Source organism: Zingiber officinale, chromosome 9A, assembly GCF_018446385.1.
Source record: "Zingiber officinale cultivar Zhangliang chromosome 9A, Zo_v1.1, whole genome shotgun sequence".
Classification (NCBI taxonomy): domain Eukaryota; kingdom Viridiplantae; phylum Streptophyta; class Magnoliopsida; order Zingiberales; family Zingiberaceae; genus Zingiber; species Zingiber officinale.
This window is the reverse complement of record NC_056002.1, coordinates 15,459,573-15,472,919: the sequence shown is the minus strand read 5'-3', so window position 1 is coordinate 15,472,919 and position 13,347 is coordinate 15,459,573. Positions and strand designations below refer to the sequence as shown.

At 36.9% G+C, this 13,347-nt stretch overlaps 1 protein-coding gene across 1 annotated transcript; it reads left to right on the top strand.

Moving 5' to 3' along the window:
- Nucleotides 1-3,552: 3,552 nt before the first annotated feature.
- On the top strand, nt 3,553-5,954 carry LOC122021968 (sugar transport protein MST3-like). The gene is made up of 4 exons (XM_042580156.1): nt 3,553-3,789; nt 3,888-4,210; nt 4,475-5,104; nt 5,326-5,954. Exons 1-4 carry the CDS (start codon nt 3,657-3,659, stop codon nt 5,797-5,799), a joined length of 1,560 nt encoding a protein of 519 aa, XP_042436090.1. The 5' UTR covers nt 3,553-3,656; the 3' UTR covers nt 5,800-5,954.
- The last annotated feature ends 7,393 nt before the right edge of the window (nt 5,955-13,347 follow it).

Below are 13,347 nucleotides of genomic sequence, written 5' to 3'. Positions count from 1 at the left end.
ACAGATTGTTTTTTTCAACACGAAGTTTCTTTTTTTTTAATATAAATTTTTGAGAAAATTTAATTTGCATAGAGTGAGTTATTTTCTCCCTTCACTTTGTTCCCCACGGGTGTAGCTCGGCCCCATAGCATCGTAAGCGGATGGCATAAGATTATTTGGGACGAATAAAATCATCTATTGTCAGATATTTAGGAACAAAGGCGTAGTCAGGGCTGGGCTTTGCTGGGTTCTAGCCCAGTGAAGCCTAGCAATGCCTAGCAATTTTAGGCCTCACCCAGCAAGTAATGCCCAGTAATTTTAGGCTTCAACCTTGCTATGCTGGGCTAAGTTTTACTGGGCTCAGCAGTTTTAGCCCAGGCCAGTTGTTCAGCCTAGCAATGTCCAGTAATTTTAAGCTTCAACCTTGCTATGCTGGGTTAAGTTTTACTGGGCTTAGCATTTTTAGCCCAGGGCAGTTGTTCAAGCTGGCTACGCCATTGTTTAGGAAGACGGCTCAATTTATTTGGTTAGTCGGCTCTCAGATTGAGTTTTCGTTAGATTGAGTTTTCGTTTTTTTTAGTTGCTATTAAATATTTAATTTATATCAATTAATTCGGAGATGACGGATTCAATCCTGTAAAAAAAATTTATTCCATCAAAATAAATCAAAAAATACTCACAACGAGTGATCAATGTCTATTTATTAAAAAAAAATATATTCATTAAATTCATTGAAATTATATATGACTCAATTTTGAGATACATGGAAAATTGAGAAAACCTCTCACCATTGGTAGCAAAAAGATGTAATCTGTCATTCCAACGGTTTCATACAATCGATCTCATGACTATCTATGAGAAGATAAATTTAAAAACTATATTTGGCTAGTATAATGAGGATTTCTTTTTCTTCGACTTTGTCGAGATTCAAATCATTACCCTATGATAGTAATTCTGTCTCACACTACTGAAATTAACCCTCTCTTCGGATGAGAAGATGTCCTATCATTGCACTATTGTGTGAGGGCAATTGAGGTTACCCGTTAATCGAACCATGAGTTAGGCCTAATTAGACCAAACTATTTAACTAATTTTGAGGGTGTTTGACTAAACTTATTAAAAACAACTTATAAGTTATTTTAGGAGCTTATAAGTTGTTAGGTCTTATTTTAAAAATAAGTTGTTAAAGTGTTTGACTGAACTTATTACAATCAACTTAAAGATATTGATGTGTTTGATATTATAAGATTTTTTATTAATAAAATTACCAAAAAGGGTATAATACTATTAATAGAGGGTTTTGGACGAATTTCTGCACCGGGGGAGAGAAAATTAGAAAGAAGTATTGACGGAGAAGATGACACAATGTTGAAGAAAAGTCGGCGGAGATAAAAAGATATTAGGCTTATAAAAATTTATGGAGAATAAGATGGAGATTTATGAAATTATATAAGGATATTTTAGAGAAACAAATTATTAAAATAAGATTTTTAAAAAAATAATAGAATCTTTCATACTTTTTTAAAAACAATTTATAAGCTTCAAAACAACTTATTTTGACAGCTTATAAGCTGTTTGAAAAAAAAATTTATCAAATAAATTTGAGGAAACTATAAACTCCAAAACAACTTATAAACTATTTTAAAAAGTTTATAAGCACAGTCAAACACCCTCTTAGTTAAGTTAAGAGTCATATTAGAAAGGTTAGTCAGTCCAATAAAGTTAAGAGTCATATTAGAAAGGTTAGTCAGTCCAATGGAGTATCGTTGAGTTAGCCGAGCTGAGCAGATTGATTGGATTAGGTGATTTAGTTTGATCGACCGGACTAAGTAAATAAATCGAGACAAATGCTGAGTTGGGCCGAAGGGATATCAGAGATTTGATTGGTGGAATAATTTAAACTAAGTTAAATTAAAATTTTATTAATTTATTTAAATACGGACCTAAACAAATCAATCTATACCGATTCAGGTCTAAGCGAACGGGCCCTAGCGGGCTCAGATTGGTCCGTCTGTTGAGAATCAGAAAAAAAAAAAAAAAAAATCAAAATTTAACTGTAGACTATATATTGAAATTTGTGAATTTTTTAGGTCAATTATTCAGGCTAATATAATATGTCTGAAATTAAGAATTAAAAATTTATTGAAGATATTTTTTAGAATTATTTATTTATGAAATGATTAAATTAAATTAACTATTGAGATTTTTTTTATGTTTTTTTCTTTTTGATAAGATAACCCGTTTAATCCACACTCCATCTTGGATTACGCTGAGTTAGTTATTTCCCAGTCTATTAGAATGATTGGTAGTTCATGCTACCTTGCTAGATGATGATTTTTACTGGATCACGGATCAAGCTGCTCCGCCATAACTCGGCCATCTTACAGCTTACTTTAGGCTGAGAAGGCCAAGTGGATTTAATTGATTTAGTCAGCTCAATTAGTAGAAGTAAGGGTTAATCTAGCTAAATAAAGCTGAGGGGAGTGATCAAATGCTTATCTATTTGGGCAAGTTGATCCCTCCAAATGAATCAATTGATTAGGATGAAAACTGCAAATTTGACCTCAAATTGCATTTCTATGAGAATTTTCTGAATTTATAATTTGAACACATTGTTTACTCTCCCATAAAAAGGAGAGGCAAGAAATTTAAAAAAATGAAAAAAAAAAAAAAAAAACTATCATTGTCCCACTCTTCGTCTTCTTTGCTCACAAGCATCTCGAGCCTCTTTCGCCCTACTTGCTTGCCGATCGACCACTAAATCTATCTACTTGCTCACAACTTTGCTTGAGCCTGAGCTTGCAAAGAGGGAGATAAAGACTCGTACTTTTTAAGTAAGTCTTATCCGTTCATATAATTGTCCCCTATACATATTAAAAAAATGGAAATATGTGTGCCTTTGGAATAGAGAAGAATAAATAGCAATAAGTTATTAATTACCCATTTTAATCTCCTATTAAAGATGAAAATTAGGGACGTCTTTTGGAAAGCTCTATGCTTTTATTGACCAAGGATAAAGTTAGGAATTATTTTAGGATTCAAATTTATTTCCTTATATATAAAAGCCCACCTCATAAATTTATCCTTATCCACTATTCCCCCACCCAATTATTTAATTTCCAAAATTACATAGTACTAAAAATAATTTTAGAATTCATAAATCTTTTGATAAATAATTCAAGCTTAGTGCGTGAAATAAATTTCCAAAAGAGTCGTTGTTTGAAATTTAGATAATTAGTCAAACCATGTCCCGACTTAAGGGTCCGATTGGACCTTAATTGTCGGTTTTAAATAGTAAAGTATCTTTGATTTGAAGAAGAATAATTATTATTTTGGATTAATTGACTTTTTTAACTTGCAGTTTTGGAAATTAATCTCTGAGAAACATGCATGGAATCGTAAATTTGATTTTATTCTTAATATAGATCCCGCGGTATGTGTCGGTTCGCGGTAGCGCCGAAACCCGAAACGCTTGAAAGCCGATATATCAGGTAAAAACCCGTATCGCGTTTTCCGCCCTTTTGCTATATAAAGAGCTCCTCCGTCGTCGTCGTCTCCTCGCTCTTGCATTGCTCATCGCTCTCTTCTTCCTCGCTTCCTCATCGCTTTCTCTGCGTTCTCTCTGTTTCAGGGTTTTAGGGACTAGGTTAGTTGGTGGAGTTCGATCTGAGGTAACAATGGCGGGCGGGGCGGTCGTTGCTGGCGGGGAAGGGAAGGAATACCCTGGGAAACTCACGCTTTTCGTTCTATTGACCTGCGTCGTCGCCGCTACTGGAGGTCTCATCTTCGGATACGACATCGGCATCTCTGGTGACGTGAATCCTTCGATTTGTGTGATTTTGTTGCCTATTGAGTTTTTTTTTTTTTTTTGTCTGGATCTGATTGAGGGATTTGGTTTTTGGATGTAGGCGGAGTGACGTCGATGGACTCGTTTCTGCGGAAGTTCTTCCCGGAAGTGCTCAGCAAGGAGAAGGCGAACAAGAGCACGAACCAGTACTGCACGTTCGATAGCCCGTTGCTGACCATCTTCACGTCCTCGCTGTACCTGGCGGCGCTGGTGTCCTCCTTCTTCGCCTCGGTGGTGACGAGGGTATTCGGTCGAAAATGGTCGATGCTCGGCGGAGGGCTTATTTTCCTCATCGGCTCTGCCCTCAATGGCGCTGCCATAAACGTTTCAATGCTCATCTTCGGCCGAATCTTCCTCGGCATCGGTATCGGCTTCGCCAATCAGGTTGCAATCGATTAAATTGTTTTTTGGAATAACAAATAAATTTCCTAAACATTGCAATTGTTTTTGTTACTTTTCATGCCGATCTTCATTAATTGCATTTATTGACACAATTATAATTATTTTCTACAAACGGAACGTCTATCAGGAATATTATCCATCCAATTTCTATTTAGTAATTTAATTTTCTTCATGACAAAGATTATGAAAAAAGTTGCCTTTTATAAATTGCGATCATCTTTTATGTTTTCTTTGTGTAAATGGCAGTCTGTTCCACTGTACCTTTCGGAGATGGCACCGGCGCGCCTCCGTGGAATGCTCAACATCGGATTCCAGCTCATGATCACGATCGGCATCTTTGCCGCCAACGTCATCAATTACGGCACCGCTAAGATTGAGGGCGGCTGGGGATGGCGTGTCAGCCTCGCCCTTGCCGCCGTCCCTGCATCTATCATCACGATCGGGTCTCTCTTCCTCCCCGACACCCCCAACTCCCTCATCGAGCGTGGTCACCCTGAGGCCGCCAAGGAGATGCTCCGTCGCGTTCGTGGCACTGACGATGTTTACGAGGAGTTCAGTGATCTGGTTGCCGCCAGCGAGGAGTCGAAGATGGTGAAGCACCCCTGGAAGAACATTCTCAAGCGCAAGTACCGCCCGCAGCTTACCATGACCATACTCATCCCGTTTTTCCAGCAGCTCACTGGTATCAACGTTATCATGTTCTACGCTCCTGTGCTCTTTAAGACCATTGGATTCGGAGACGATGCTTCCCTCATGTCCGCTGTTATCACTGGCGTGGTCAACGTCGTCGCCACCTTTGTCTCCATCTTCACCGTTGACAAGCTCGGCAGAAGGAAGCTGTTCTTGCAAGGCGGAACTCAGATGCTTATTTCTCAGGTATAATCATCTTTGTTTCTTTAGTTGTTCGCACTTCCATTGTATTTCAACTTGAATCTTGATCCATCCACTCAGGTAAGATTTTTATCTTTGTCAAATTTATCCACGACATCGATCCATACCTACGCACTTAACTTCAATCGCCTAATTTATGGTTGTTTTAAAGTAATACCAAACAGCAATAATGGAATCATTGGTTGTCCTTAAACTCTTTGATGCAGGCAATTGTGGGAACCTTGATTGCGATCAAATTTGGTACCAGCGGCCAGGGGCAGATTCCAAAGGGCTATGGTTATGTAGTGTTGTTCTTTATATGTGTCTATGTTGCTGGATTTGCATGGTCATGGGGTCCCCTTGGTTGGTTGGTACCCAGTGAGATATTTCCTCTGGAGATCAGGTCGGCCGGGCAGAGTATCAATGTTTCCGTCAACATGTTCTTCACCTTCATCATAGCTCAAGTATTTCTCACAATGCTCTGCCACATGAAGTTTGGCCTCTTCTACTTCTTTGCTGGATGGGTGCTTATCATGACCATCTTCATCGCCCTCTTCCTTCCCGAGACCAAGAATGTTCCCATCGAAGAGATGATCTCGGTGTGGAAGGCCCACTGGTTCTGGGGCAAGTTCATTGCTGATGAGGACATCCATGTCCGTGGCGATCATGTTGGATCGGCTGATCTCCACGCTAAAGCATGACCTGAGTTATAAGCATCAGCTTCACAGGATAATGCTTGTAATGGTTTATTAGTATAATTTTTAAAAATCAGTCTGTAATATCATTTAAGGTTTCTTATTGTTAGAAGTTATATAGTTTTTAATGATGGAAAAACTATGAAACTCAATAAAGCTTTGGTTTTTACTGCATTCTTCCAGTTGTTTGTATGTCATTCGATCTCTCAACATTCTTTGTTGATCTTAAGCATCAAGTGATAAGTTATTTTTGCATTTCGAATGTATAATGGACAACTGATGCCAATTTGTGACCTCTGTTTGCCGGAGGACAGCTATTTGCTTCGTATTCAGTGGGGTAGGAAGTTTAACATGGCAAGACTCAATTGAATTGGTTTGCATGTCAAATTCATGACAGGAATTCTTAGTGCTTTCTTGTTGAAGAATGCAAGTGATGATGAAACTTTAAGAGTCTAAAGACCCTGAACTATCCCAACTAACACTGCTCTTAGAACAATGCTTTCTTAGAGCATCCACAATGATACCAAATATTTCCTCCAAATATTTATGGAGCCCACTTCCATATCATCAATCAAATATCTCACTTATCAAATATCCCAAAACTCACAATAAAATATCCCCTCAACCAAATATTTATGGGCCCCACCTACCAAATATTTTTATCTCTCAATCACAACTTGTGGGATCCACTTTCCTACCACCCATAATGAAATCACCGGGCACAACTTTGTGCTCGGTGATTTTTATTCTCCTTTCAAATATCCCCCACAATGAGAGATATTTGAGAAAGGGAAATATTTAGAGAAATATCCTCTCCAAATATCCCCCATTGGAGATGCTCTTAGAGGATTTTGAAAATAAAAGCAATTTTAACATTGCAAGATTGACCTGAATTGGATAGCTTGTCAATTCACGACGTTAATTTGGATTCTATATAGAGTGAGGTCTGTTAGCTCTTTTCTAGTTGAATGATGTTAGATCTTGTACAACTTCAAAGTTTCATTCAAAACCTTCCTTGCAAACATTACTTTGAGACTGTTTTCTTGGAGGGGTTTGCTACATGAAAGTAATTTTAACCTTGCAAGACTCTCCTGAATTGAATTGCTTGTCAATTCATGACGTGCATTTCGATTCTATCCTGAGTAAGGTTTGTTGGTGTTTTCCTAGTTTAATAAAGTTAGCACCTGTTTACTTCAGAGTTCAAAGCATCCATACTAACACACTAGGTAGGTAGGGATGGCAACTGACATCCAAAAACCGTGTATGTTGATACGGGTTGTTACGAACGGACCTAGGTATGACGTGACATTCAAAGTCAAGAGGGCGTGACAGTTAAAATCAAAGGGAGATGACAATCAGGGATCACTCACAACAAATCTTGGTTCCTCGCCCCTCCGTACAAGGATAGTCGACCAAGAGGCCGATCAAACCAAAGGAGCCTGGTGCTTCCTGCCTATAGTATGACACCCACTATATACCCGATCAATCATCATCCCTCCATTCAAGAGAGTCTCGACCGACCACAAGGCCGCTCGGGAATAATATTCGAACATGACCCGAGGACCTAGTTGTGCTTTAGGTCCCTAGTATACAGTGGGTTGATATGGTAATCGGTTAAACATATGAACCTTCACTGTTCATTCTTCTGTCCTCCTGTTTATGGGTGGCCTGATATACAACTGACTAGAGTTATAAGCTCAGTATCCTTATCTTTGCTGGGTAAACATTCAAAGCGAATCTCAGAAGAAACTTGACCGAATTTCCAGAGTTTAAATATCACTTCAGGGACAAACCTCCCAATACAAGGACAATCGGCGGAAAGTACCAGTCGGGCCTCTCGGGGCTCAGTTCCTCATTCTTCAGAAATAAGTATCCCTGCATATGGCTGGTCGGTCTTAAGAACTGTTCGGACCTAGGGGACTCGACTTTCCATTTTTTCATAATCAAATCATTAGCATTACACAACGTATATCCGAGCGAACTTAAGGGTCGAACGTCCTATACTCGGTCGGATAAATATCTCATCGTGATATCTTCGGGAGACCACATTGTCAGAGAATTTCAACAGTCCGTAAGAGAATAATAACCGTTTGTCAGAGAATATTCTTATGTTATTACATGAGCATTTAATAGGATCTTTCTCAAAGGTGATTCTACATTTTTCATTAGCTGACACTTTATGACAACATATTTCTTCAATTGCCTCATTAATGACGTCAATTACAAAAGAGTGCACATAAGTAACGGAAGATTCCTCAGGTGGTGACTATATGCCTCCCAGAATACATATTCCCTTACTCGATAGTTTCTAACACCTGACATTCTCTGTCACCTCATATTTTGAAGTTATTAAAGGTGCTATATAAAGGGGGTCCTCTCCGATGGCAAAGTGCGCTGGAAAATATGTTTTTACTACACACACTATGTTACGTATCTACTGTTTAATTTTTAGCTCGGACATTACACTAACTTGAGTGTCGGAGGGCTTTCGCCAAAGACCTCTTCCCTAATTTTTAGCACTGACGTTTGTCTGCTCTCTCGAGTGTGTGAAGGAAGGATTTTCGACCTCGTTCACAGTCCCTGCTTCAATCTAAAGTCTTTGTTCAGTCAACCTCGCAACCACCTTCCCAGCGCGTCAACTCTCCAGCTTTCAGATAGGATCATATGTATATCGGGTTCATATAAATTATATTAGTAATTGTATCATATTCAGATTAGGTTTGGCTTTGAATAACATTACTAATACGGGGTGTAACGGGCGAACCCAGAAGATAATGTGGTAGTCAAGGTCAAGGCGACGTGGCGGTCAAAGTCAAGGGAAGAGAGCATTCCCTCACCTGGCTTGATTGTGCGCCCAGCGCTAAGGCTTTTCAGGTCCAACCCGACCTAGTTGCAAGCCAGGCGAGAGAAGGCTGACCAGCCCTTGCACCGATCGAACATAAGGGGTTTAATGCTTTACTCTTGAACTAAAAAGATAGCATGCCCGATCGAGTTTAAAGATGTCCGACCCATATTACAATCGACCAGTCATAAATAGGAACAGCTTCCCCAATTCTCATAAATCTCTCTGCATGCCCAGTCAAACAAAAGGCTTACCGGGCCTAGGGCACTTAAGGCATCATATTATTTTCTGAACGGGTCCTCAATATTATGCAGAGCATAATTGAGTAGCTTAATATAAGGACATATATAAGGACGATCGATTTTATAGGGCGGCTGAGATATACGCAACATAATACATAACTGAGCAGACTATATAGAACATAACTGAGTAGCTTAATAGAGACGACCGACCTTATAGACCGATCAAGATATACCCAACCAATAATATGAGCAGAGAACCTTAACAACTTGTCAGAATAACAACCACCAATATTCTGCTGGAACCTTTTTCAAGAATTATTATGTCTCTCATCAGCCGACCACTTATAATAGCATATTCCTTTAGTGACCTCAACAATGACATAAGCTATAAATGACACAAGAGGTATATATATGGGTAAATGAAAAATTCCTTAAATAATTATGGCACACTGCCCAGGTGGTATCCTCTGGTCTGCAATTTGCAGACCAGAGGATGGTCCATTGCATGAAGACATTTGATTTGGATAAACTCTATTTATAAATAGATGGGGTCTATCCAATCAAGGGTCTAAAAAAGTGGACCATCCTCTGGTCTGCAAATTGCGGACCAGAGGATCCATACTCTACCTAGATTATACACTCTCCGTTATCCCAACAAACTCTAACATCACTAGCCACTTCATGATTGCGGAGGTTATGAGAGATGGTATATAACGAGGGTCCTCTCTGTGGGCAAGATATGTTCTCTGAACAGCTGAAGCTTATTCTCTCACGCACATTCTTTACTGTTCTTCATCCACCCGTCCGGACTGGTACTGAGTACTTGAGCATCGAAGGGCCTTTGTCAAGGATTCTCCTATTGTTTTTAGGTGCTGACGCTTTGTTGGCTCGTCTCGATGTGCGCAGGATTGAAAGGGAACCTCTCCGTGAAGTAAGGAAGTCTTCTCTTAGTCAACTACCGATTCACCGTGTCCAGCGCGCCATCTCTATAGTTTTCAGACAAGATCAATTATTTTGATCTAATTTCAACTGAGTATTTATTATCACATGCTCTGCACAACATGGTCACCCTCTATTAATCCCTTAATACTGAAGATTCCGTCTGTTAATCCTGTTTCTGCTTGCTGCTAAATGATCACAATTATGAGGCTATGATATAACAAGTGAGTCGAAGCACAGAGCCTGTCCTTAAAACCTTTTCAAATGAAGTATCTGAAAATGATATGTTCTTTTTTTCTACTGAAAATGACATGTTGCTAACTGGAAAGCAACTTTCCTCAGCAGCAAAGAGGAACGCATGCAAACTGTGAAGTTATTGTGGCTTGATCCTCAATGGCTTCCACTTCCATTTGTTCTCATTGCCATTTCCTTGTTTGTGGGCAAGATCAGAGGCTTTTCCTGACTTTCCTTGCGTATTGAATGCTGAAAGCGAAGGCCGCAGATTGATATCAAGATCATGAAAAGTTGAATGAGGTTGGGTGAAACAAAAGGTAGAAGTTGAATGAGATTTCATTGAATGCTTCTTCTTTTTTTCTTCTTCTTCTTTTTGGGGCTTGTGGTTTTCATTAATGTTGTTTCTGATGGATATATCTGGATATGTTTGTGGATAAAGTCCGGATAATTTGAAGATGAGTTGTAAAGTGTTGAGGATTTTGGTTGAGAAGTCTTGAGGGAATTAATTGATCTTTATGCTTAAAAGCTTGTCCTTTAAAGCTCTTTATCTTTGTGTTTGTGGATATATGTGATTTTAGATTTTGTAAAAATGAATATGCAATTTCACAAGTTTAAACGGGTTGACATATACTTTTTGTGATTGGAGGATGATCTAATTTGCTCTACTTAACAGGGCAAATCAAAGTAAGCAATCTTTGTCGTAGGGATATTTTTATGGATTGTGAATCTGTAATATATAAATTTTTTTATTGACATATGCATCTTGGGACTACGATTCATTTAGATATCTGTGATTTAATTCTCAACTATGATATATTTATAAAAAAAATTCTTCCAAATAAGACACGAAATTATTAGATACTGCACTTTTAGATTTTTTACTGTACTTTTCTATCCATCTTAATAAAAGATGAGAAATTTATATAGGGCTAGACTAATCGCCCATGTGGATATTATTGGCATATGTTAACGCGATCTATTTGTTTTTCAAATAATAATATCTCATATTGAGTTAATCCTATCAGTCCAATTTAAAAAGTTAAAAAATATATATATATCGCATCTCAACTTTGGAAAGTTAAAAATTCATACGATATAATAAAGTGAATTCGATGAATTAATAAGTGCATGAGGTAAGTTCGATCCTATATTGTAAAATTAGTAATCTCAATTAGTTTTAATAACATGATAAAATATTTAAATTATCATTTAGATATCTATAGTTTTAAGAAATTTTTCATCTAAATTAGGAGCGTAATCAAAAGATGTCGAACTTTTAGGTTGATCGTCATATATGTATTTTTTAATTTATCTTAGCAGTCAGTAAAAAAAACTTTCATGATATTATCTTATAAAATTACGATCTGATTTGTAGGATTATAGGATTTTACTATTCAAAAGTGCCAAATTACACTTGGATGGCTTGAAATCATCTTTGGAGAGTCAAAGTAAAATCGTTAGCATCCACATCCTATGTTACAAATATTTATATATATATATATATATATATATATATATATATATATATATATATATATATATTATTGTATTATTTTATGATATGAAAATATAAATATTATTGGATGTTATTATATTATATTATTAATTAATTTAAACTTGTATCGGTAATAATGTAATATGTGATGTGAATGTCAACTGTGGTATATGTAAAATTATTAATTTATTTATATATAAATGTCATTTTTAATTATTATTCACATCCAATTGTAATAATATTTAATTTTAAAATTTTAAAAAAATTTAATAGAATTGTGGGATTCGATCGAAACCTACCGATCCGATCTTGTAACTCCGAATCGATCCAGATAATGATCCTACAAATTATGGGTGATATTATTGACTTTTCTTCTGGTGATGAGCTCTAAGAACACAACCTCACCCTAGCGGAGGCATGACTCTTGTCCAATGGCGATTGTAATATGCACAGGTAAAAACATGGCATCAGAATGGATCTAGGATTAAAAGCCTTTTCTTTTAAATTTGGGAGTTCAAAATTGATGGACAATTAAAATTAAAATAACCTCCCGTTGGGCCCCCAGTTACCGCCCGAGTAAACATATACGGGCTCCGTCTTGCTCCCGTTTCTTGTCAGACCGGCCTTTTGCAACACCAGAATCAGACGCATTCAGCGCCTTGAGATCTCAATAACTCAATAATGTGTTGTATAAAGATGATAACGGATCGGATTAGTGTCGAATTTTATATTCTCCATTTTATATCCATTAAATATAGAATATCCGATGTTGTATATATATTAAGATTTAATTAAAGTCTCATATTAAAAAAATTCAATAAAATCATAATCGACCCTAGGGTGCTCAAGATGGGGCCGATGCACAGGACCCATCATTTCTATTAGTAAAAAAAATTAATATTTATTGAATAAAAACTTAATTTAAAAAGGTTTATAATTAATTATTGTAGATTTTTTTTTAAAAAAATGTCAATAATAAAATAGAAAAATATCCATGGGAGAGAATTCGATCATATTTTTTCTCTCTCTATTCTTTTCCAGTGTCTTCATCATTGCTTCGTGCCCACTAACACTACACAAGTGTTTAGACCCTTCAAGACTTTAATTTAAGTAGAGTTTTATGTTTTGATCTATGTTAATTTAGCTTGGTGCATGATTAATTGAAAAATGATTTTAAATTACTCAATTCAATTAGTTTGTTTGATTTTTGTTTATAGTATTGACTTTATTATTATTTTTATATAAATACAAAAGTTTTTTTTTTACACCTGACGTTTTGAAATCTAGGGTCGGCTCTGGTAAAATCTTGGATTTAAAAGGAGATATGATATCTCTATTAGTATGAGACCTTTTGAACATAACCCAATAGCAAAGTCATAAGGGTCTAAGCTTAAAGTCGATAATATCATATCATTGTGGAAATATGTGAACATTCTTAGGACACAATAAATGATATCAGAGTCATGATCCAGATCAAACCCAATGTGAGGTAGCCTTGAATGAAGTTAAGGGTGGGACCGAGATAGGTCGGGTTGACCAGATACTTACGGAATAACCTTGAAGCTGGTCAGGATGATCGAATACTTATGGAGAGGTCTGGAATAGGTCAGGGTGACTGAATGCTCGCGAAGAGACCCGGAACAGGTTAAGATGACCAAATATAGATATTTCTAGGGAGACCCAGAGCAAGTCAAGATGACCGTTAATATCTTTTATATTTATAATTTTCTTTTTATTCAATTATTATCATTCAATAAAAATATATTATAATTAATATCCTCTCTATATGTATTATTTAATTG

What these genes read in the sequence shown, in the direction of transcription:
- LOC122021968 (XM_042580156.1), top strand. Translation starts at nt 3,657, where the DNA reads ATGGCGGGCGGGGCGGTCGTTGCTGGCGGGGAAGGGAAGGAATACCCT. An exon ending in GTATCGGCTTCGCCAATCAG is followed by an intron (nt 4,211 to 4,474) that starts GTTGCAATCGAT and finishes TGTAAATGGCAG; the next exon opens with TCTGTTCCACTGTACCTTTC. An exon ending in CTCAGATGCTTATTTCTCAG is followed by an intron (nt 5,105 to 5,325) that starts GTATAATCATCT and finishes TCTTTGATGCAG; the next exon opens with GCAATTGTGGGAACCTTGAT.